We start from the raw sequence: 26,683 nt of genomic DNA on the forward strand, positions 1-26,683 counted from the left end.
GAACACCTAAGGATGGGGAGAGCCATCCCAGATAAGTCCAGGTAAGTATTTTTATTTTTTGGCAAAGTGCCATACTTGGACCCCTCACCATGGCGCTGATCCCAATGTCCATGCCCAGGACTTAGGTCCCCTGGGCATGGCCATTGTGCTGGGGGGCATGACTTCTGTCTTTACTTAGACAGGAGTCATATCCATGGGGGTTGTGCGTGGAAATAATGGCAGGTTTACAGAGGGGGGCTGTATGTCAGATCATAGACCATATTTTTGTTTTCATACATAAATACTGTGGCCTACAAAAATATCACTCCAGTGAGTTAAGATTTTTTGTTATTAATAACTTCAATCGGGTGATATTTTGTGAACTATATTTAGGACAGAACATTTTGTGTCAGACAATATTTAGGCCACAATGATTTGGTACCTTACCACATAGGGAGTGCCAGAAGGCAGTCTCACTAGTAGGGTGCAGGAAAACAAAACCTGTATCTCATGATTATTAATCAACTGCACCAAACTGTTAGCTATGTCATGGCCTGGCTAGGTAGCCAGTGGTCATCTACTTTGGGTGTACCCCTGTCTCTCACTTTTAATACTCCTGCTGTGCAAAATCACGCAGAGCATCTATTAAGGGGTGTGCGACATGAGTCGCCTGCACAGAGAAAAATTACATGTCAGTCAGACTGAGAAAATGAGGCACAGGATGACACATCTAATGTGCCAGGGACACGTGACTGTAAAAAATGCTTTCACCCTTCTCTGATGTTACCCTTCTCTAGAGACAAAATATACATTTAAAAACTGGCCAAACAACACAGGTTTCTAGGTACACTTGTGATGACAAGGGTCAAAACTGTTACATATAAAGGTTGCATTACTCGTAGCTCAACGCAACACCAAAACCATCTTACTGCTCTGCATTTGAAACCAGAACTTATCATCACTGTAAAAAAGTATTTGACAAATTATGTTTCTTCAAGTCTCTCTAAGTTTGTAAAGTAATGCCACTGAGCAAAGTTCTGGAACCATGTGGAATACGTAACCCTCTTGGGCTATGCATAGATATATGCACTCAGCATGTGCTTGTTTAGCTATGGCGGTGGTTAGCTGCAAATCATTTGGTTCTTTATTCTCAAATTGCAGCTTTAGGGAAATAAACATTTTCATTTATTTCGGCTGTTGAGGCTGTACTTACTCTTTTCATTTCCTGGTACGTCTTAGGGGTGCCTGGCCCTAAACTGAACTTTGGCTTTTTATTAGATGTTATTGCATTCCAATTTCGAATAACTGTTGTTTTGCCCTGTTTTACTACCTGAAAGTAGGGGAGCACTTCCTACATGCTCCTGCAGATTGATATGATGTGCTACATGAATGCCTGATTCTTTAAAATGGTGGATGAAGACCAGAAGCAAAGATGGTACACATAAGGCATGCTTGTCTGCGGAATGCTGCTCCCTACCTCTGGCCCCACCTGCATTTTTGCTGCATAAAGTCAGGAGCCAACTATTATTCCCAGGAAAAGGTTCTTTTGTTTAAGCTGAGAAGTTTCTTCTTCTTGTATTTACTTATGCCTACTACCCCTCCTCGTGTAGAGGCTATCAACCATGACTCTCCAGCCATCTCTCCCCTGGGCTTTTCTTTCAACCTAACTCCAGGTATAACCCATCTCCTTGCAGACAGGCTCCAGGACTCAGTGCCAGGTGTTTCTTGTCCTTATTCTTTCCCTTTTCTCCTGAGGGTTTCAGGTCAGGGCTTGCCTGGTGGTGTTTGATGTCCGCTTGCAGAGAATGTGACTTACACTTACCCTGCTCCCTAGAGAAGGAGCAATTTTACTTTGGTATTAATAAGCCTGATCGTGGTTTGCAGCATTAGGTCCTTGGAGCTCCAGATTTGTCTTTAGATGAATGAAAGCAGCCCTTGCTTTGTTGATTATTGCCTTGACATTGGCGCCTCTGTCACCTACTTGTCTATGACACTGCCCAGGAAGTTGAAGGCCTCAACCTTTTTCAGTGCATCACCTGCAAGAGTGATCGCAGCTGCGCTGGCAGAGTTAGCCTTCAGGATCTTTTTTTTACCCCTGCAGATTTTGAGACTGGGTTGTGCTCATGTGGCTGGCACATGGTCGGTTCTTTTGTATACTCTGAGGATTTTTTTCTTCTCTGTTCTCCCTTAAATATATTGTTATTGCAAACTATCATAATAAGCTCAGTCCTCAAAATATTTACCATTCTTTCCTTGAAAACAAATAGCTCAGATTTAAACAAACCCTGATCCCATAGCTCTAAAAAGCTATTTGCCAATGTCTCAACTGACCTGTTAAACTCCAGATCCATTGTGAAAATTTTGGCAAATGATCAAAGAGCATTTTTAGAACTCTAAATACTTTGTATTACGGAAACATGGTGGTCAGTGCATTGTTCATTGTTTATGGATGACTTCGGACCGCCTATATTAAACAGTGAGAAACAAGGTCAGCAACAGAGAAAAGGTAGCAGTAATCTTCCATGTACGTCATCTGCTGATCTCTTTTTCCCCACTCACAATTTAATGAAGCAGAAGCTCATACTTTATGTAAATTTAACACAACCAATCTATGAACTGTTTTTGTTTTATTGGTCACATAATCTAACGTATGCTGTCTTCAACTAGTTGCATGATTTATTAATCAATCTTTTCAAGCTATACAAGCTAATTCTTGTTGACTATAATAGTTGGTACATTCTTGTTTGACCAATATGTCATCTCTAAGCCTATCACAAAGGTAAAAGGTCTCATGGACGAACACTGAGCCCAAGCACTTTTCAGAACAGACTCCACTCTTGCTGAAATGACTGCTGATCCTGCTGAGCATTCTAACCAGCTTAACTTCGTCACTACTTCAGCTTCTAAAGCACTGCTCAATTCAAATCGGTTAATGTAAAACTTAAATGCCAAAATTGATGGTTTCTCCAGCATCTCCAGCATTTCAGCTATCAAATTATTGAAACTGAAGGACCCGGTCAATATCCCTTAGTACAGCGCACAATATTCAGTGCCAAAAATGTACTCCGACACTGAGAAACATATTGTTAGAGCTTATCTCACTGAATAGTGGCTGAAGTGGTCCTAGACCACATTGCGTTCCACTGCTGTTTCAGTCATATTGGAAGTCTAATGGTTCACTAGGTGTCATATGACTGCTCTGATTCAGAGGAGAGCAATAGAGAATCTGAAAGGAGGGGCTGTGTAGGCATGTACATAGCATCATAACCTCTAGTATGTGAGAGCATATGCGGCTGAGGTCTTTCTCTACAACAAATCTGTCAGGGTGAAAAACCCCTTCTGTAACACTGTCCAAAGGTGCATGTTTTGGATTACAAGAGTATCCCTCAGAAGACATTACGTTTATGGAAGTAGGGTATTTGTTTCTTGTAACTATATTTATGGAAATTGGATTGCCTTTATTATTGAGTGAAAGTAAAATGAACAGGTTAAAGCACATCACCTGGACCCAGTATTTCTTCCATTTGGATTACCCAGAATGATGTTGACAATCATAGTTCTTTTAGTTTTCTTTTTTCTCCATTTTTTGTGTACATATTTACTGTTTAACAAAGTCCAGCATTCAGATTCCTTTGTGCCTTTTGTCATCAGCTGGGGAACTGCTAAGAGAATGGATAATTTGGTAGATCATATTTTCAGCTTATGTGAAAATTCTCCAAAGTGTTGACTGTACACCCCGTGTTAAACGAACCCCTTTGTGGTTACGGACTAGGATCATTTAAACTACTACCTGCTTTGGAGGGAACTATGAATGTTAATGTATGAGATTATGCTATGAAACAATTGCCTTGAGATGATCATAAAATAATACAATAACAGAATGTTGTAAATTCTAGTCTCTACGATGAGTTAGGTCAATCTAAAAAGGACTATGTCAAAGCACTGAGAACATTAGCATAGAACCATGACTTTGAGAACATAACATATTATAAAGTTCTTCAGGGTCAAGCACTAGTAAAAAAGAAAAACATGTTTTCAAAATGGAACATAGGTGTGTTCCATTCTTACTGGTGTGCATAGGTTGCCATTCTAGGAAATGCACTTGTCCAGGAGTTATGGGAGAAAAATAAAAGGTTACTGTAAGGAAATGCCACTTTGGCATGGTTACCCCCTGACCTTTTGCCTTTTGTTGATGCCATTTATAACTGAAAGTGTGCTGGGACCCTGCTAACCAGGCCCCAGCACCAGTGTTCTTTCCCTAAACTGTACCTTTGTTCCCACAATTGGCACAGCCCTGGCACACAGATAAGTCCCTTGTAAATGGTACCCCTGGGACCAAGGGCCATGATGCCAGGGAAGGTCTCTTAGGGCTGCAGCATGTCTTATGCCACTCTGGGGGCCCCCTCACTCAGCACATGCACACTGCCTAACAGCTTGTGTGTGCTGGTGGGGAGAAAAAGACTAAGTTGACATGGCACTCCCCTCAGAGTGCCATGCCCCCAACCCACTGCCTGTGGCATAGGTAAGTCACCCCTCTAGCAGGCCTTACAGGTGAGGGCACATGTGCATGAGCACTATGCCCCTACAGTCTCCAAGCAAAACCTTAGACATTGTATAAAGAGTATATGGTCTGGGAGTTTGTCAAACACAAACTCCACTGTTCCATAATGGCTACACTGAAATGTGGGAAGTTTGGTATCAAACCTCTCAGCACAATAAATGCACACTGATGCCAGTGTGGAATTTATTGTAAAATGCACCCAGAGGGCATCTTAGAGATGCCCCCTGAATACCAGTCCGACTCTAGTGCTAGGCTGATCAGTTTCTGTCAGCCTGCCACAACCAAACGAGTTTCTGGCCACATGGGGAGAGTGCCTTTGTCACTCGGTAGCCAGGAACAAAGCCTGTACTGGGCAGAGGTGCTTTTCACCTCCCTCTGCAGTAACTGTAACACCTGGCGGTGAACCTCAAAGGCTCATGCCTTTTGTTACAGCACCCCAGGGCATCCCAGCTAGTGGAGATGCCCGCCCCTCCGGCCATTGCCCCCACTTTTGGCGGCAAGGCAGGAGAGGATAATGAGAAAAACAAGGAGGAGTCACCCACCAGTCAGGACAGCCCCTAAGGTATCCTGAGCTGAGGAGACCCCTGCCTTTAGAAATCCTCTATCTTAAGATGGGATGATTCCCCTAATAGGATTAGGGATGTGCCCCCCTCCCCATAAGGAGGGAGCACAAAGAGGGTGTAGCCACCCCCCAGACAGTAGCCATTGGCTACTGCCCTCCTGACCTAAACACCCCCCTAAATTCAGTATTAAGGGGCGACCCAGAACCCAGGTAATCAGATTCCTGCAAACTACAACACGAAGAAGGACTGCTGACCTGAAAGCCCTGCAGACGACGGAGACAACAACTGACTTGGCCCCAGCCCTATCGGCCTGTCTCCAGACTCAAAGAACCTGCACGGTGACGCATCCGACAGGGACCAGCGACCTCTGAGGACTGCTCTGAACCTGAAGGACCAAGAAACTCCTGAGAACAGCTGCACTGTTCAAAAACAGCAACAACTTTGCAACTTTTTAGCAACTTCCAAATAACTCACTTTTCCCGCCGTAAGCGTGAGACTTCACACTCTGCACCCGACGCCCCCGGCTCGAGCTCCAGAGAACCAACACTGCAGAGAGGACGCCCAGGCGACTGCGACCTCGTGAGTAACCTGGGGCGACCCCCCTGCACCCACAGCGACGCCTGCAAAGAGGATCCAGAGGCTCCCCCTGACCGCGATTGCCTGGAACAAAGAACCCGATGCCTGGACCAAGCACTGCACCCGCAGCCCGAAAGGAACCGACCTACAGTGCAGGAGTGACCATCAGGCGGCCCTCTACCTAGCCCAGATGAAGGCTGGCCCGAGAAGCTTCCCTGTGCCCTGTCTGCATCGCTAGAGTGACCCCCGGGTCCCTCCATTGATTTCTACAGAAAACCCGACGCCTACTAGGCACACTGCACCCGGCCGCCCCTGTGCCATTGAGGGTGTGTTTTGTGTGCCTGTTTGTCCCCCCCCCCCCCCCAGTGCTCTACAAAACCCCCCTAGTCTGCCCTCCGAAGATGCAGGTACTTACCTGTTGGCAGACTGGAACCGGAGCACCTCTGTTCTCCATAGGCGCCTATGTGTTTTGGGCACTCCCTTGACCTCTGCACCTGACCGGCTCTGTGTTGCTTGTGTGGTGACTTTGGGGTTGCCTTGAACCCCCAACAGGGGGCTGACTATGCCCAGGAAACTGAGCTTATAAGTGCTTTACTTACCTCAGAAACTTAACCTTACTTACCTCCCCCAGGAACTGTTGATTTTTGCAGTGTCCACTTTTAAAATAGCTTACTGCCATTTTAACCTGTACTGTGTATGTTACTGCTCTAATTCAAAGTTACTTACTTACCTGTGTGAAGTACCTTCCATTTTATGTATTTACTTCAAATCTTGAATCTTGTGGTTTTAAAATAAATTAAGAAAATATATTTTTCTATATAAAAACTATTGGCCTGGAGTTACGTCTTTGAGTGTGTGTTCCTCATTTATTGCCTATGTGTGTACAACAAATGTTTAACACTACCCTCTGATAAGCCTGATGCTCGACCACACTACCACAAAATAGAGCATTAGAATTATCAAATTTTGCCACTATCAACCTCTAAGGGGAACCCTTGGACTCTGTGCACACTATCCCTCACTTTGAGATAGTATATACAGCGCCAACTTCCTACAGTTACCCACTGGAATTTGTCCAGGCACCTACTCGGGACATAAGATTAATATCCTTGGTTATTTTGGGGCTCCAATGAACTCTGAAGGACATAGCAACTCAGGGAATGTCTATGTGGTGGATAAATGAGATTCTATCCTGGTTTGGCACACCAGCATAAGGATTTTGTACACTATATAATATTGAAAGATGGAGCAATACCAATAAGTCATCAGATGTGGAATGTTCCACTGTCTTACAGAGGAAACTCATACTTTGGGATCTCTGCTCCAAAGATATAATAGAACCAATTGAGCTATCTCCTTGGGTCACTCCAATAGTTATGTTCCCCAAATGCTCAGGCACGCTATGCCACTGTACTGACCTTCACAATCTGAATAACGCTATTTAGACAGACCGTTATCCACTCCATAACATGCATTTCAAACCTGGTGGGGCCCCTCACATCCTAAACCTGGAGAGCCCTTATCTTCAAGTTGTACTTGAGGAAGAAACTAATACACCACTATCATGACACAAGAAGGCATGCCCCAGAACAAACAGATGCCTTTCGATGTCACAAATACTGCACTGAATTTCCAAGGCGTCATCAAAGAAACATTAGATGGAGTGGATGGCAACATCACCTTTTATGATGATATACTTGTATTTGGGAATGATCAAATAAAGCAGGTTAAGGATCCTGGAAGGGCACTCTATGCATTAGCTAAGAAAGATTTGACCTTAAAAAAAAAAGGAAATGTAAATTTAGTTGTGATAGCGTCAAATACTTGGGGAACACTATCCTGAAAAACAGAATTAGACCAACAAATTGTCACATGAAGGCAACTGTAGAGGCTCCAAATCCCCACATTAAGAAGGCAGTTGATGCCATTCTTAGGACTGGCAGAGTTCTACGCAAAGTCTGTTGAAGACTAGTCCTTTAAAGTCCAACCCCTGAATTCATTAATTAAGAAGGGCACAAAATGTAAATGGGGAGCTGAGCAATATAAGTCACCCCAATCTCTCAAGGTAGAAGTGATACATGCACTGTTTGAAACGTTGTTTAGCCAGTGTATTGTAACTGATAATGCCTGTAATTGTGGAGTTGATGGGGTCTCATTACAAGGTAAAGAACTGGATGATAACAAGATCTTGCATCAGTCAGAGAGGAATTGCTCCGTCACTTACAGCACTTTAGCAGCGGAGCATTACCATTTGTTTCTTTGAAGGATGAAATATATCCTCCATACTGATCATTAATGCTAGTAAACAAGCTTTCATCGGGTGGAAGTAGGGTCTTCACAGCCAGATTGACTAGATTAGCAGCTAAACTACACATTTGTCAATTTAAAAATATATCATTAAGAAAAACAATCAACACACCGACTGTATGTCCTTTTTAAATATGTTAACTTGGAATGAACAGAAAAAAGAGAGGGAGTATGATGTAGTGTTTATACTGTTTATGAGATGGATTAGACAGGAACCTGTTTAATGGGTGCAGCCATAACAGAATTGGGTGGCAATCAGGCTGTGCAAAAGGAATACAATTTAGAGGTGGTTAGACAGTATATCTTTTTTCTTAGTGGCTGAAGGAATGGAAACTGCAGGGAGAAAAAACGTTCTTTGCCAAGGTTCAAGCAAAAGTAGCAAGGCAAAACGTATTAACATGTTTCCAATCACATTATTCCACGAGGAAGAACATAAACCAAGTTCATGAAGGACATCTATTGATGCCTAGCACAATAGGAACAATCTGTGAATATTTCTGGTGGCCAAGAATAGATGATGAGTTGGACAGGCAGGTTAAACAGTGTAAGCTTTACAACAAAAGTGGTAAATCTGTTGATAAATCTGTCAAGGCATGCTTCATCAACCCCATATCTGTAAATACTCCACCTGGCCCTTGGCAGAAATATCATGGTGCCTTTCCATCTTCCTACTTAGCAGGATGTATTTGGTAGTGTCTTCATTTATTAATGTACCAAGTGGGCAAAATTCTAGAATTGCTGAAAATGTGCGATTAAAAATTTGGAACATGTTGTCTGTGAGAAAGGATTACCTGAGCGTATAGTGTCAGACACGGCGGCTAAATTTGAGAGCGCTAGCTTCTCAAAGTATCTCACCAGATGTAGCATACAACACAAAAATAGCAGTTTATCATCTTGAAGCAATGGACAGGTGGAGTGCTTCAAGCGAGCTACTGAAGTTATCCAACTAGTGCTTAGTGAGCGGATCAATTGAATTATCGCCCACAGGCATTAATCTTACCCTACAGATGGTATACCCTACACAGGTGTTAATCCTACCCTATAGCCACGCCTAATTCATGTGATGAGTCACAAACAAGGTTCACGTCTTATTCCAAGGTGCTTAAAAGAGAAGGTCAAGATTTTAAAGGCACCCAAGGCTTCAAGCAAGGCAAACAGAGTGTATAACTAGGAGTTGTATAAAACGAGACGAAAAAAAAACTTTTGTGGAACAAGAAAGGAGGTAATGTGTCCTCCAGGGTTCCACAGTGGTGAGATGGTCCGCATCAATTTATCAGGTAAACAAGGGAAGGGAACATGCTAGGTTGCCTGATCCAGTTAGATAACAGAGGTTATGCATGGGGCTGACACTATATGGAACTTGAATAGGATATCATTTTTCTGCAGAGAATGGGTAGTCAATTATGACTCTAAGGTTTATTGGGGGGTGTCGAGTTTTCTTTGATATTGTCACTCTCAAACAAAAGGAGGGAAACTTAACCAAAAAGTACAAAGAGTAAGTGCTGTCTTAGTAGGCTTGTGTATGTATCCATAATATAAATGTATCCATTTTGTCTAGCGTTGTTTCTGTCTTATTGTGCCCATACGCTTCCTACTTCTATTTATGCTCCCGTATTTTTCTGTGCATATTTATTGTTGAGGAGGGTAGGTGGAGGATGCTTACAGTGTATAGTCAGAGTGGGTGGGAACTCAAGAACTGGTAGTAGAATGTAGAGTGCAGCTGTATGTGTGTTTATGTTTTGATATTTTTAAAGAACAAACTGAAGGGGCTAGCAATGAAAAGCTGTACAGGAGGCAAGCCCTAGTGGGGATACACAGGAAGGAGCAGAGGGAGGAGGTAAAGTCAGCCTATATGAGAAAGTATTCCTTGAAGCAGTCCGTTTTCAGTTTCTTCCTGAATAGTAGTAGGGATAGAGAGCTGTTGTGATATTGGAGGGGATGTTGTTTCAGATCCTTGAGGCGTAGGCTGAAAAGGCTTGGTTTCTCCTTCCTGCAGTGCTTAGTAACTAATCAGCCGGTATCAGCGCTCATCATCTGGTGCTGACCATCAGATATTGTTAATTTGTTAACTAGGTAGAAAAGGATCGTGGTGTAAAATGCTTTGTAAGTGATGCATCTGATCTTGAAAATGATCTAGGCTTGACGGAAGGGCCAAGGTAGATCATTTTGGTAGGGGATGATGTGGTCAGATTTCTTCAGTCCTTTCATGAGCTACACTGCTGCAGAAGGGAAGCTGTGCTGCTGAGTGAAGGATGTCTAAATTGTGAGCAGAGCTGGTCTCTATGATGCTGTTTAACAGAGTGTTGCCTCAGGTAGGAGTGAGAGATCTAGGACTTGAACTGTCATTCTGACGTCCTCTCCCGAGAAACAATAGTTCACTTTTTTCAAGAGAGAAGGTTGGAACCTGGTTGGTTTGGTCTTTGCAATGCCTTCTTTGAATGAGAGGTTTTAGTTGAGTTTGTTTCCAAGTATTTTACCTATTTTGTGAATGGGGGGGGGGGGGGGGGGGGGGGGGGGGGGAAGCCAATTAGATTTAAGTTGGAACCAAGATTGAATTGGACAAAGTTGATGCTGTTGGCAAAAAGAAGGAATTTGGTCTTCATGGGGTTTAGTATCAGGTAGTTTCTTGACATCCAGGTTTGGATGTGTTTAAGGTAAGCTTTGAGCCTCTGTGTGCCAATGGTTGAGGAGATTTTGAGATGGTGTGAGCATAATATCTATCAAGGGTTTCAATATAAAGGTTGAAAATGATGAATGACATGAGGGAGCTTCGAAGACTCCACATGTAACGGTCCAGGATCTGATAGTTTGTGTTTGAAAGAGTAGCTATCTGTTGGTGAAGGAGGATCTGAACCATTTTACCATTGTGCCAGTGAAGCCCCTCAAGTTTCTGTGTGGCTGTTTCAATACTGTAGAGTGGTCAGAACCCTGATTGATAGTCTTAAACTAGATTATTCTTGATGTTGCGCTCCTGCAGGTGGGTGGTGACTGCCTTCTTGATGATTGTTATCAAAAGTGGGAGGTGGTTTATAAGGTGGAAGTTGGCAAGTTCAGCTGGGTTTAGTGTAGTTTTTTTTTGGCAAAGTTAAGATCTGTCTGGTTTTGAAGCCATTCGGGAAGTTGCTCTGAGAAGGTGTGAGGGCTTCAAATTACATAGACATAATGATGAGAGGAAGCATGTCATCTTTGTAGAAGGCGGCTTACAGTGAGTTCTGAAAGGACGAGATGCCTCTGAGAGAGATAAGGTTGAGGGATGACCAGTTAACGATGTAGTAGCTGGGTATGGGTGATGGTGCAAAAGAGGATGATGAAATGGTGATGTTAGATCAGATTTTGTGGATTATTTTCCATGAAGAACAGGTTGACAGCATTTTATCTGTTGGCTGATGTGGTATAGTGGGTTCTGGGATTGGACTGGCCTGCGGTTTGATGGCTTTGTTTCTGCTTACTGCTGCATTGATGGTGGTCTTGTGGGTGGATTTAATTGTAGTGATGATGGAATAACAGTTGGAATGGAGTGCTTTCTGAAGTGTAAAGTTTTGGCATTTCGAGCTTCTGTACTTCTCCTGTGTTTGTATTTTATGCTTGTACACATGGGTGTAGCAGGGTGCTGGTGACTAAGATTTAGAGGTGTGAGTTTACAGAGGTGCACAGTCTTCAGATTTGTATTGTAGATATTGAGAAGGGTGTTGACATCTCTGTTGGGCTGGAAAAGCCCAGAAGGGTTCATTAGTCCTGCTTGGGAGTGCTGCTACATGGGCGTATTTGAAGTTAACTTCAGTTGATGGTTTATATTTGAACGGCGACAGTTAAGACACTTACAGAACCTGCTTCCTTAAAAACCTGTTGCTCCATCTACTCTGCTGGATTCTTTGCAATAAAGTTTTTGTTAAACTTGACAGCATGTGGACATCGTTTGTATGTGACATTACATTCTTTAGAAATACAGAAAACAAGCAATACCAGAGTCACCTAAGAAACTGTAATCACTTAGGTGGACTTCCAACACAAAATGTTTCTCTTCTTTCATCAGAATGTCTGAAAAAACTTCACGTGAATTATTGTAGGCTTTCACGTCTCTGACCTCTCCTCAGGCCTTTACATAAGGATTTAAAGAGCACTAGCCCTTTGTGGACTGATTGTTCAATTTCCCAAGAGATAAACTTCAATATCTCAGAGATATTATTACTGTTGTACCCATCCCAAAATATATTCAAGTATTTCCATAACTGTATGTAAACCTGGTATGGAATTGGCTCCGAAGATGAATGATTCAACCCTGCTGTCATCTAGCCTTTCATAAAAGTTTGGCTATAGTAGGCCACTAGGCAAGATAGACAAACATGCACACAACAGACAAACAGATGTACAGACTTGAACCAGTTCTGGACAAACATTATATGAGCTAAGCAGGCCAGGCAAGGGTGACCCAGACAGGTTGTAATCATGACAAAGTAAAATTGCTGATACCACATTCTCAGTGCGCTGAACTTAACAGGTCAATGTATATGACAGTTACATACCTGACCGGGTTTCTTTTCTGGTACCTCCTTCTCTTTCTTGGTTTTGGCAATCCTAGGCGACGTTAATTGTACAGGAGGCTGTGGAGGTGGCTCAAATTTTGCTCGATTTCGCTTTTCTTCCTCTCCAAGCTGTTGACTAAATCCATCAGGTAATGCATCTATGAAGACAAATGATGTAGGTCAGATAAGAAAAAAATTTGGCTTTCTGGTTTGAAAGCTGAAATCTACAGAGCATGAAGGGATGGAGTTATGTATAGGTAACTACGCATAAATGTAATACAAGAGCCAAATGTAAAACTGAAGAGGACAATTAGAAGATCTGTATTCTAATTCACTGTTTTCCATGTCCCAAACTATCAAAGAGTGTCTCTGCAAAAGACTTGCATCCATCTAAGACGTCATAGCAACTAAAGTTGTAGCCCTACTGCTTGCTGTCTGTAAGGAATATCATTCTTTAAGTGCAGAATGTGAAAAAATATTCTGTCAAAGGCCTTCACTTTCTTACCATCTTGAACCACCCGTGAAAGCAAGCCAGCTTTTTCGGTCTTACATTTAAAGTAGTTACTGTGTCAACTTCAGATTCCACTCTAAGGTTGTAGACTTAATACTTACCAGTTTTGATAAGGTTTAATAAACTGTGAAAATCATCTTCTTATCTACTGTGCCACAGACTTTGGTGCTCCATCAACTTTTTTAAATTCAGATGCACTGAGAAGGTGGCTGCCAGATGACAACAGGAATCTGCACATCAAAGTCTTGTATAATGAGACTTGACCTTAACATAAAATGGCAGGCATGCTGTGTCTACAAAGCAGATGTATATAGCTGGCAAAATTATAGCATGTTCCTACAGCAGGTCATTATGTTCACCCAATTAAGTCTGAACTTTGTCATAACATTGCAGTTCATCATAGCGGAGAGGTAGGGGTCCTGCCTCCAGTTTTACAAAAAGGACATTATAGGGACAACATTTATATACTCCTTGCTTCAGACCATATCCTCAATTCAGCAATACATAAGATGCATGCAACATGCCACTGGAGGAGAATTTGGATATGGAATTTATCATAAAACCATGCCTTTCAGATGACCAAAACAGCGATCACCAATGTCACTCTGCTATGCTATACAATAATAACTTTCAAAAGCATTAAGAGTTGTGCATGGGTGCCTTAATGGTTCTGTAAGACAATTTAGTGTATGTAAGACTGATAATCCTTTGATCTAAAGATGCAAGTTAGTCCTGTGCGAATTCCAATCATCGCTCTCAGACGCACGTTTTTCTGTTCATTCGAAGTTCATCCTTAATTTATCATGGTATACACAATCTATTAGGCAATATCATTAGTGAGTTAATGAGCCAAAACAACTGTCTAGCTCAGTGGTTCCCAACATTTTTACTTCTGTGGACCCCCACTTTATCATAAATGGAACTCTGGACCCCCACTGAATCATCAATGGAATCTGGGGACCCCCACTGAGTCATTACTGGAAGCATGAGACCTAATGTCATTATTTGTTAATATTTTTTAATTTTGTAAGCAGTTGCAGACCCCCTGAGAAGGCTTCTCGGACCCCCCGGCGTCCCCAGACCACAGGTTGGGAACCACTGGTCTAGCTATCCTGGGAAATTATAATGTGCAGGTAAACCTAATCTAAATGGCTTCCTTACAAAACAATATTTAGTCCTGGGGCACAACATTTCAGCTCACAGTTGCTCTGACTCATGAATGTGATCATATAGCCATGGATCTTTTGCAATCAAAGTTCCATTACAGTTGAAGAAACCGAAGTACTTGCATGGGATGATCACCACGAAATGCCACTTTCACTAACCCTACCCTTGGCTATTAAAGGTGCTTATGGGATATAATGTATACAAATGGGTTGCCTGGGAAGAAGGTTTCTCCACAAGCTATCACAAATCTCCTTCAAGATTCCAGACTGAACCTTCTTCATGATATTGCTAGTAAAAAGCCTCAATTTAACAAAGTATGTGCAATATTCGGTTGAATACAACCTTTGGCACAGAAGCTTTGTCAGCTTCCCTTACCAATATTAGTTTACTCTTACCCCTGATCTTGTCCTCTAGCGTGTCTGGCCAGGGTTCAGAAACGGCCATCAGAATGAACATGGAAACAGCACTACAGTAATGCAAAAAAAAAAAGCTAGGATTGAGTCATCATTTACTCTATTGTGGAAGCCATCCATCAAGAGAATTGAAATCTAGGACTTGGCCCCAAGGTCATTCTCAAACAAGGCCAGTATCAGGCTGAAAAGACCACTTTACAAGAAAATAGGGTAAATGGTCACTAAGAGCTCTGAGCAAAGGCAAATTAGCCTTCAGACACCAACTTGTGTGAATCCCTACGGGGAGCTTGCATGGTGTTGGTCATCAGAGAACATTATGGATCAAAGAACCCTGAAAAAAGGCCCTCAGGTAAGTCAATGGCACGAGACTGGATAGGACACACTGATCTGAAAGATCACAAATAGGCAAGGATCCTGAGGGTTAGGCCTCATAGGATTACCAACTGCAAGAATCTTCAGCAAATTAGTAAGCAACATCATGAAAAATAGTCACAGACAATGAGCATGCAAGAGGCAGGCATACCGATCTCTGAGCACAGATGCATAGAGGGACTGGGGATCTGTAACTCAGCAGTTGTGGTGAGGGCTAAGGGATGGTATGGGTGGTGGAGAGCGTGCACAAAAAATTATTTTGATAACACTGCCTTCGAACCTTGACATTACATGAGTCAGAATAAAGTATGAAACATGCTTCTGTCTTGCTGCAATGCACAAAACATTCTAATCCTTTTACACAACATTACACATTTAGATTCTTAATGCTTGACATTACAGTAAAATGTCAATAACTACCCAAGAGGATTATCCAACAAATTTGGACAATTGTTTTGAATTAAAAACTGATTTATTAGGTTTGATTTAAGTGTCTGAGGGGGGACTAGGGATTTGTAGTGTCCAGTTTGGAAATAGCTAATGTGATGCAAATGTTTTTAGCATTTAGGATTCCCAAGGAGCATCATCTTTTCTGAGGCCTTGTCAAAACTCCAAATAAATCCACTTTACAGCTTTAATTTCATAGTATGTTCAAGAGCCACCAATTCAGAGTTTGTTCAATACTTGCAGGAATTCATCTCAGAGTTCCTAATTAAATGAGTCAGTAAGCCAGTCTAGAACATGTCTATCAATTCCCTAACATAATTAACCTTCTCAGTGTCAAGACGGAAATGACCAGTCACTGTTTCTCTCTAATAATGGCCATTATGTAGCACAGTGAGATCACCACCATATACAACAATATGGACCCCTAACCCTCCAGCCTAGACAACATCTCTCAAGCAGAAAACATCAGCCATGCAATAACCTCCTGGTTTCCTATTACCACACAGACCATCACTGCCATCATGTCATCCATCCACTCCGGACACCTACTGATCCCTGCTCCTGCCAGCTTTTCAACCTCAGAGCCAACACTATTAGCACGGAGCTAACCTGCTTCCTCAACACCTCCATCTCCACGGCAACCTTCCCAGATGAATGGAAGCACGCAGAGGTCAGACCCCCACTAAAGAAACCCTTTGCCGACCCCAGAGACCTCAAAAACTACAGATCGATCTCCCTGCTCCCCTTCCCGGCCAAAGTGCTTGAGAAAGCCATCAACCAACAGCTCACCGACTACCTCTAACGCAACCACCTTATCGACACCTCACAATCAGAATTCCCAGCCAACCACAGCAAGGAGACTGCACTGATTGCTGCCACGGACGACATCAGGGCCGTCCTCGACTGAGGAGAGTCGGCAGCTCTAGATCTTTCCAGACCTCTCCGCAACATTTGATACAGTCTCCCACCACACTCTCCTCAACAGACTTTACAACATAGGCATTCAACAAAACACCCTTACATTGGTCATCTCTTTCCTCTCAGGCCACATGCAGAGCATCCGCCTTACTACCTTCACTTCTACACCAAAGAGAATAACCTCCGGTAGCAACATGGATGAAAAACAGCTGCCTTAAACTAAACACCGACAAAACGGAAGTCCTGATCTTCGGGAGGAATACCTCCGTATGGGACCACAGCTGATGGCCAGTGGAACTCAGACCAACACGCTCTCCATCAGACCACGCAGAAAACCTCAGCATCATCCTCGACTGCAAATTATCCATGAATCAACAAGTAAACTTAGTCGCCTTCTCCTGCTTCCACATCATCCATATGCTCCGCCGAATCTTCAAATGGATCCCTACAGACACCAGAAAGACTGTCACATATGCCCTGGTCACCAGCCTCCTCGACTATGGTAACGCTCTCTACGCAGGCGTTTCCTCTCAGCTACTTAAAAGACTCCACAGAACACCGCAGCCAGACTCAACCTCCACCTCCCCAAGCGCTCAAGCATCACCCCACACCTCAGGAACCTCAACTGGCTCCTCGTCTGGAAGAGATGCCAATTCAAAATCCTCACACTCGCATACAAGGCTCTCCACAACCTAGGGCCATCTTACATCAACCATCAACTGAACGTCTATGCCCCAGCAAGAAAACTGCTCTCTGCCTCGCTAAACCTCACACACACACACACACACACACACACACACTCATACTCATCTATCACAACCGCAGTGGAGGCTGCTCCTTCTCCTACACAGAAGCCAAGTCGTGGAATAGCCTGCCCCTCCACCTCCAAACAGCTTCCTCCCTGGCAGAATTCAGAAGACTCAAGACATGGCTTTTCGACAGAGACACAGCACCCTCAGCACCCAGGTACCCTTAGGGGGGGTAGTTCTGCGCTTTACAAATGCTATGATTGATTGATTGAATACAATTGGAGGCATCTGCAGTGCATCAAATAAGACCTTATCAGATTGATATCGGGATATCATTTTGGCACCCCACAAAACTTACAGTTAAATGTAATGGTAAGAGGCATGCTTTCACACAAGCAGAGGCTTTTTAAGAGGCTCGTCGAGGTGACACTAGAGGCTGGTACGGAGGGTGCTCATTAGGTCTACGTCTTCCTTTTGCCTCACTTCACCATGGGAGTTATTTTGGGTAAAGGTTTCAGGCATAAATATGCTGTTCCTGCTTTAGCTTTAATGGGATACCTAAACACGCAATTAATGGACTGGTGACTGAGGACCGTATTTCTAAATTACACAGAGATTTGAAACCTAGTGGTGGTTCCAACTTACCCTCCTTCACTCCACCTTCTTTCCCCACCAACCTTTTCTTACTCTTGTGGAGAAGAAGAGTAAACAAGTCAGGGCTAAAATCACACGGTGCTGCTTTAATTCTATTGGGAAACGTATACATTTGTTTACACAAACATCTAAGATGTAATGTGTTCCCCGAATAAAATGTTTAAATCCTAAATTTGGCTCCAAAGTCCCAAATCTAATATACCAAAAATATGAACGGTTGTACCAGATCTGGACCAAAAACGTTCTGCATTGCTGCCATGCATGCAGCCTCTCACATTCTGTTGGGAGTCGATAAAGTAATTGCACACTTTTTATTAGTTTTCACCCTTTTTATTTACAGCAACTTAATACGCACTTTAGTGGATATTGTGGATGCAAATTTGTTGTAAATGTTTTATAAGAAGTTGGTTATCACAGTGGGAAAGAGACTCTCACCATTGTGCTAATCTAGTGCCTCTTTAGCCAATAACTGTTTCTTTGAGAAGACAGTACTTTGCGGATAGCATGAACAACATGCTTTTCTCCAGAGTATTTGTGTGTAGTATGTAAGCATGTAAGCAATATCCACACAACACTTGAGTCAAGAAACCACTCAGTAAAATTGTAAGACCAATTTAGTAAAATGAAAGAAATATGATTAAAATAAGATGCATAGAACATAAACGTCATCAGTCACTCTAACGTTATAGAATTTTGTGTAATTACCTCACAAGTTACTTAATTTCGAGTGCTAGTCGTTATTCATAACTAGCCAGCACTGGAACCCCCATCTCCTTCCAGAAGCACAGTACACGTCTGCTTTTTGCAACTTAATAGGGGCCAGAAGAGCAGAGCAGGCCCAGCAACTTAATGCAGGCTGGTATAGTTCACAATTTCCAAAATTTCTTCAGGGACCTCCTGTCTTGAGATTCCAAGATGGAGCACAGTTTTCTGCCATTCTCTATCAACAGCCAAAGTCGAGCCCCAGCTCTTTCAAGGTGCCCATGCTGTGATACAGATATCACCCAAACTACCTTGACAGTGGTCTCAGGAGTCCAACGCACAATTAAAGTGGACCATTAAATTCTCTTCACACTACTGAGTCCCGGTCTGCTTCAAGTCTTGCACCACGTATATTTGATTTGTTGTCTGGTTGTCTTTCTGTTGCATTTTCCCTCTCTGACTTTTGATATAATGACACCATCTCAGCAGTGGATGACTAGCCCTATACCTATTTTCAAAACTTGCCATGCCTTCAGTTAATTAACGCTTCCTCCACTTTGAAGTGGGGAAAGATTTCTGTATCTTTTCAAAATGTCCGAAACGTACGACATCAGCAGCAGCATCTACAAAACCATTCATTCTCAGGGGTCTATTTACTTTCAATACCTCCCCTTGTAGAGCACCATGAATTTCCTAGCTCGCCTTTAACCCCTGTCCCCTTCGCAAGTCTTAAAGAAGGCAGTCCCATACGTATATCAAGTTCACGTTTTGCCTCTTACATTCTTCACAATAACATCTTTTCGAAATAAACCTCCTCCATCCCTATGTGGGGGATCATGCATATGTACTCTACATCAGCTCAAGAACGCAGTATGCCCGTCCACCAGGTTTTGTTCTTGCGCCTACCACGTGCAGAAATCAAAACACATAATTAATTATCATCAGGCCTTGTTTTTTTTAAGCCTTCATACAGCAAAAAGAAATGGAATTTTTGGTTTTTGAGATGTGTTCTTTGTGCATTACCATGAACCCTGATTCTGCAATATCCTTGCTTATTCCTGAGGCTTCCATCTAATTGGTTATATACAAAGGCAATGGAAGGAAAATTGTTAATGCATGCCTTAAGTTTATGGATTACAAGTATAAATGAAAAAGGCAGTGACGTTTACTCAAACACCAGACTAAGATATAAACAATAATGTTACGCCATATGTCGCTACTATTGTTACTACATACTTACCTTCGTGAGGATTAGGAATGGCTTAGTATAAATGTGATAATCAGAGTATTAAGATTATTACAGTCATTTATAAAGTATGATAAAAACAATAGGTCTTCAATCCAAAAATGGTCTGAAATTATCTTCCCATAGAACTGATCACATCTCACAAGCATTTATTATAATTTAACAATTCATATCACATTCTAGTCCAACCACAAACATGTCCGTTCCCATCTTTCGACTTTCTTATTTGGTCAACGTTTTTCTTAGCAATACACAATTCCTTATTAGCAAGATGCTTTGCTTCCCTTCATCATATATTAAACGGTGGAGTGTTGACATATGCATTGTTTACCTAATGATAGTCTTACAGCTGCTGTAGTTGAACGAGTGTTAAGTATCAATAAAATGACCTTGTGTTCCTCAGATCCTGGGTATTGTATACTAACTACACAGACAAACAATTGGTTCTGTCAGATGGCAAAGAGTGCTCATCCAACATATCCACATAAGAACCTCTGATCTGGTAAGAATGCATGCTGTCTTATTACATTGCATCCAAATGTATATGACTTTGTTCCAAAGATTTGAGCCGCTTAAAGCCATCTTGAAATATACCTGCCATATTCTGCGGTGATAGCTTGAGGAATCACCCCCTCATTGACATGGGCAAACCTTATATAAAACAAGGTCAAACATAGCCCTTATCCGACTCCAGGTCATTCTGTGCACAGTCCTGATGAAAAACCGTTATAAAGAAGAGAAAGCACACACTTCCCAGAAGGGTTGAAACGTCGACTGGTTTTACATTCAATCTGTACCAAACAATTCCAAGTCTTGGGAAACTCGTGAACTGACGTGCTTGGCCCACGACTGAGAGATTATAGATTTGAACAGCTTGGACAGTCTCATCAAAGTTATTAACTGTCTCTGTACATATGTTTGGGCACCATTTTTTCTTGATGCACTGCACAAGCACTTTACCCCACCTATCACCTATGGAGCACCTTATTGCTCAACTTACATAACTGATATTTCTAGGTCTATCGCAAATATATAATTTACAGTAATTTTGTCTGACTTCCACATTTCATCTAGGTAAAGTCTGGGTAAGATTAATTGCAAAATTATCCAACAGAACTAGCAGTTAAACAGAGTATCATACAGGTTCATATGGATTCATTTCTAAAGATTCACTAATGGATTCATTTCTAAAGCTTTACTAACACCGAAATGGGCTAAACATGTAGTATTCTCATGTATTGGATTTACTTTTGTTATAATAAAGTAACGAAGTGCTATCCAGAGTGATTTCAAAACTAAATAATCGAAAAACATATTTCTATGATCAGGTCTTAACATCTTCGGTATTTGTGTACAGTAGAGGGATACATTTTAGTAGTCTTCTGGGGTATACGTGTGATGCAGTGTCATCAAAAGATCTTGTTGGTATTGTGTAACATTCATACTTATACGCATTAACAGTAAACAGCTTGGCTATAGGCATTCCGAAATGCCTAGTGTATACTTTTCCAACGGCCATCCTACTTCGATGTCATGTAACTGATATTTCTGATCATATTGGTATACAGTCTTTCAGTGACAATTAGATGAATATATAACAAATTGATGGAGTACTTCTGTTATAAATTCTAACCCTGGAACCATCAATATGTTGATTCAGTCAGTCCCGTTGGCTACAGCTGGAGAGGCTTTCCAGAAAGGCTGACTGACAGCCTTTTTAGGTCTAGTCCCTGTGGATGGTGCATACAAACAAGTTAATTTATCTCTCCACTGGCACAGTGCGCCTTGCTGAAACGCTAAATGTAGTAATGGGGGTTAATCAAATCTTCTCCATGTTTAAAGGGCAAGTATGTGCACTGAGAGGCCGGTCAGCAATGTCTAAGTATGCAAAGTACAAATATCAACAAGTCCTGTGGGCAAAGGGGTCACTTGGATATAGCTTTGGATGCTACCAAAGAAAACAAACACGCCTGTATGGTCCAAAGATGTGCAGACAAATGAACATTTGCTAACTTCGAAAGATGTATGAAATGCAATTACATCAACATTTGCCTTCCATCAAAATCCCATCTGAATAACAATGGAGGCAATCATTTTACCTCCATATTTATAAAATTATTCCACTCTTCTCAGAATCCATCTAAGTGTCAGTATTTAACAACAATACGTATTTTAGCAGTTGCATAAGAAAGACAATAATTCAGAGATAGATTTGAGTCTGTGACTTGCAGAGGACTTAATGGCCCAGAAGTTCCCCTTTTTAACATCACCATGTTGGTTAGGTTGAACTGTCACGTAGGCGTCTCTGCCTCTATGCTCTAATTCCAGACCCATGAGTTTGCTGAAACACTTGACTTACTGCATTTCCCAGGTCATTCTCTCTCTCCACTTCAACAGAAAATCAAAAGGCCTGCTTAAAATAGTGTGGGCACAATATTCATGACCAATATTGGGAGCAGGAGAACATGTAAAGAGATTTAGCTCCGATCAAAAAACAAATTCAAGAAAGAATCATGTGCAGAACCAATTGCAACCTTGGTTTTACGTTTTACTTACCATCAGGGAGGTTCAAACAAAGCCAGTCCAGCGCCGAGTGAAGGTCTCCACCATACAGCACAGTATTCTTCATAGCTTCTTCAATATCGGCACTCTTAAATGAAAATCCTTGGAGGGCCATGTACAAATCCTACATTTAAAAAAAATCAAACACAAGACAGCAAAATAATGTGCGTTCCACAAACATAACTTCTTGGGTACAGAGAAAGAAGATCAGATTTAAGATTTGAGAAAGGGGTTTCTTGCAAAAGCACAGGGACACTGACCAGGAAATTCAAAGGCAAACAATTTAAACAGTTGATTCACCATGTTCGTAAGGGGCAATAATAGTAGGGGCTGATGCATAGTTCCATGGGCAGCCAACACTGGAATATAGGATCATACAAATGTTGTCAGTTCACGACATAGAATCCGAGAGAATAGAAGAAAACGTCCTTCATTCTAATACACTTTTCACAAATGTGCATCACATTTTTGTGCATCACTGTACCTCTGAATTAAAAGTAGTGCAACAATTCTTACCTGCAGCTTTTTAGCAGTGAGTCTTCCAGAAACGGATCCCTTGTCATTGATCTGGTTTCGGTGTTCATTTATTAACGATATAATCTTCTGTTCCAGGTTACTGTCTATTACAACCTGTTAGAGGCAGAACATTAAAGAATTATTAAAAGAAGCCACCTATATCTGGTTAGTAAAAGTGATTTCAGCATACATCATTTTTTTGTCTCTAGCTCCATATCAATTTACGACTACGTCTAGAGGCGTATTTGTTGTTATAATCTGATTAGCATAAAACTCTAAGGCTCAAAATGAATGACAAAATGATAATTTCAGGACAATGCCATAGTACTACATCAATTTAGGCACTATACTTTGGACTTCAATATTTCCTGTTGGTTGCAATAATTATGCAGCAATTCAAAAGGAACAAGCATTGACGAAGACAATAAGCATCGCTTTGCCAATACTGTGCTTTGCCAGTGCTGAAGGCATTTACAATGCACTGGCACGTACAAAGCCAATAGCAATGAACGATCATCCTTCAAGTAGAAAAAACATTGTTTTCCATACTTTTAACATGGTCGATCACCACTACTAGCTTTGCTAATGCCAGTGCACTGCAAAAACATCCAGCACTAGCAAAGCCAATAGTGGTTGCCACCTTGGAGAGGAAGAGGGAGAGAAGACTGGTAGAGGGGGCACCAAAAGGCACAGGAAATTGCTGCGAGTTAGGGCATCATTAAGGCTCCCATCCGGCCTCTGGTGTGCCACGGAAAAGTTTCAGGAGGAAGGTTGAGAGGGGAAAGATTGGTTAAGCGAAGGGGGGCAAGGAAAGAGTATGAGCGCCCTCAGAAGAAAAGTCAGACACAATACATGCACTACCATGGATTGCTAAATAACAAATGAAAGTATTAAAATAAACACAGAGTCTCATGACTTAAGCAGTGGAAGAATACACCTTATCTACACACCATATCTAATCAAAAGTCAGGGTAAACAATGTTACAGGGACAGGACAAGCCAAAAAAGGGAGGATAATCATTCAATTAAGAGCAGAGAACTGAGACAGACAAGAAATCCATCTAATCTTGAGTAAAGAATGGTTAAAAGCCCAATCTGGTAGTGTAGTATCAAATGCTTTCTTGAGACAGAGAACAGAGGCGGTTACTAGCATGGCTGCAAAAACATGTAAAATAACAAATATCTAGCCCATTTATAAGCAGAAGAGCCTATTTTCTGATAATAGTGTTATGTTGCCTCAAAACGCGATTGGGGAAATTAAAGAGGTAAAAGAGAGAAATGAAAGGAGCCATTCACAATGTTTATTTAGGCCACTGTTAAACACTGCATGAAGACTATGAAAAAACAATTCTATCACACAAGGACCACCATATATGTCATTGCTTCAATGCGGGATGACTATACAAATGAGACATTCTTCCATGGGGTTTAGAGCGGAAATAGTTAGCCCCAGAGCAGAAGAGGTGGCATAGGGACCTGCACAGAACAGTAGAGTAAATCAGCAGCAGTACAAACACTGTGTAAGGTTTGGGGCGCTATGGAAGGGATGGTGGAATGTACAGAAGTAGATTTGTGAAACAAAATCATAACTGAAAATGTTGCTCAAAATCAAAGCCAAGAATAAGAAAAACATTTGCAAAACCAATAGGATAACCGTAGCAAGCTGATATGATTGTGTTTTTACTTGTATTGTAACAAAAATAAACAAAGGAAAAAACAAGACAACATGCTACTGGTAAAAAAAAAAATATTCATCATCAGATATAATTTCAACAGAATAGTATGGGTGCTTCCTAGCAGCCAGGTGTATTTAGAACTTATACAGAAGGTATTTTGCAATTTGAAAAAAAAAAATATTTTTTATAACCTACAACTACATTAATTATACAGTTACAGTGCATCCAAAAATTCACACCGTCCTGCACCTCAGTTGGAACATCAGGACAAGTATTAAGTACAATGCAAAACAGTCCCTTTAAGATTCCCCGGGCAAGGGATGTGGAAATGCTCTTTCCAGGAACCCCATTTGTGACAATCTCCGAGTCTATACAGGGAGTGCAGAATTATTAGGCAAATGAGTATTTTGACCACATCATCCTCTTTATGCATGTTGTCTTACTCCAAGCTGTATAGGCTCGAAAGCCTACTACCAATTAAGCATATTAGGTGATGTGCATCTCTGTAATGAGAAGGGGTGTGGTCTAATGACATCAACACCCTATATCAGGTGTGCATAATTATTAGGCAACTTCCTTTCCTTTGGCAAAATGGGTCAAAAGAAGGACTTGACAGGCTCAGAAAAGTCAAAAATAGTGAGATATCTTGCAGAGGGATGCAGCACTCTTAAAATTGCAAAGCTTCTGAAGCGTGATCATCGAACAATCAAGCGTTTCATTCAAAATAGTCAACAGGGTCGCAAGAAGCGTGTGGAAAAACCAAGGCGCAAAATAACTGCCCATGAACTGAGAAAAGTCAAGCGTGCAGCTGCCACGATGCCACTTGCCACCAGTTTGGCCATATTTCAGAGCTGCAACATCACTGGAGTGCCCAAAAGCACAAGGTGTGCAATACTCAGAGGCATGGCCAAGGTAAGAAAGGCTGAAAGACGACCACCACTGAACAAGACACACAAGCTGAAACGTCAAGACTGGGCCAATAAATATCTCAAGACTGATTTTTCTAAGGTTTTATGGACTGATGAAATGAGAGTGAGTCTTGATGGGCCAGATGGATGGGCCCGTGGCTGGATTGGTAAAGGGCAGAGAGCTCCAGTCCGACTCAGACGCCAGCAAGGTGGAGGTGGAGTACTGGTTTGGGCTGGTATCATCAAAGATGAGCTTGTGGGGCCTTTTCGGGTTGAGGATGGAGTCAAGCTCAACTCTCAGTCCTACTGCCAGTTCCTGGAAGACACCTTCTTCAAGCAGTGGTACAGGAAGAAGTCTGCATCCTTCAAGAAAAACATGATTTTCATGCAGGACAATGCTCCATCACACGCGTCCAAGTACTCCACAGCGTGGCTGGCAAGAAAGGGTATAAAAGAAGGAAATCTAATGACATGGCCTCCTTGTTCACCTGATCTGAACCCCATTGAGAACCTGTGGTCCATCATCAAATGTGAGATTTACAAGGAGGGAAAACAGTACACCTCTCTGAACAGTGTCTGGGAGGCTGTGGTTGCTGCTGCACGCAATGTTGATGGTGAACAGATCAAAACACTGACAGAATCCATGGATGGCAGGCTTTTGAGTGTCCTTGCAAAGAAAGGTGGCTATATTGGTCACTGATTTGTTTTTGTTTTGTTTTTGAATGTCAGAAATGTATATTTGTGAATGTTGAGATGTTATATTGGTTTCACTGGTAATAATAAATAATTGAAATGGGTATATATATTTTTTTTGTTAAGTTGCTTAATAATTATGCACAGTAATAGTCACCTGCACACACAGATATCCCCCTAACATAGCTAAAACTAAAAACAAACTAAAAACTACTTCCAAAAATATTCAGCTTTGATATTAATGAGTTTTTTGGGTTCATTGAGAACATGGTTGTTGTTCAATAATAAAATTAATCCTCAAAAATACAACTTGCCTAATAATTCTGCACTCCCTGTATACCTCCTCCTCAACTACTGAACATTAATCCATACCCTTCCGCCATTCCCAAAAGAAGGGGAACGTCTTTGATCATTACTGGCTAGCTATGTTCCGCTTGGCCAGCACACAACTAATACCAACCAAAGTATGGTGTCCCAGTAGCCCATCCCAACCTAGGAACAGTCTAAGAAAAGCATCTTGGGATCCCACCGCAGTGGGACAGCCGTCCGGTGTTCCAAACAATTCGATTCCAATAAGTGGACATAGCAGGGCACTCCCACACTGTCTGAATCCAAGCACTTTGGCGTCCCTGCATCTGAG

The 26,683-nt window shown here is 41.9% G+C and overlaps 1 protein-coding gene across 1 annotated transcript in view; it reads right to left on the minus strand.

The window, feature by feature from the left end:
- DHX29 (DExH-box helicase 29) overlaps positions 1–26,683 on the minus strand; it is a 935,315-nt gene that overhangs the window by 669,268 nt on the left and 239,364 nt on the right. Inside the window, exons 3-5 of the mRNA XM_069222079.1 lie at positions 22,767–22,880; positions 22,245–22,374; positions 12,510–12,667 (exon numbers count right to left, since the gene is read on the minus strand). Coding sequence (XP_069078180.1) covers positions 12,510–12,667; positions 22,245–22,374; positions 22,767–22,880 — 402 coding nt within the window. The remainder of the gene's footprint in view (positions 1–12,509; positions 12,668–22,244; positions 22,375–22,766; positions 22,881–26,683) is intronic.

The sequence above is a fragment of the Pleurodeles waltl genome, chromosome 1_1, assembly GCF_031143425.1.
Source record: "Pleurodeles waltl isolate 20211129_DDA chromosome 1_1, aPleWal1.hap1.20221129, whole genome shotgun sequence".
NCBI lineage: Eukaryota > Metazoa > Chordata > Amphibia > Caudata > Salamandridae > Pleurodeles > Pleurodeles waltl.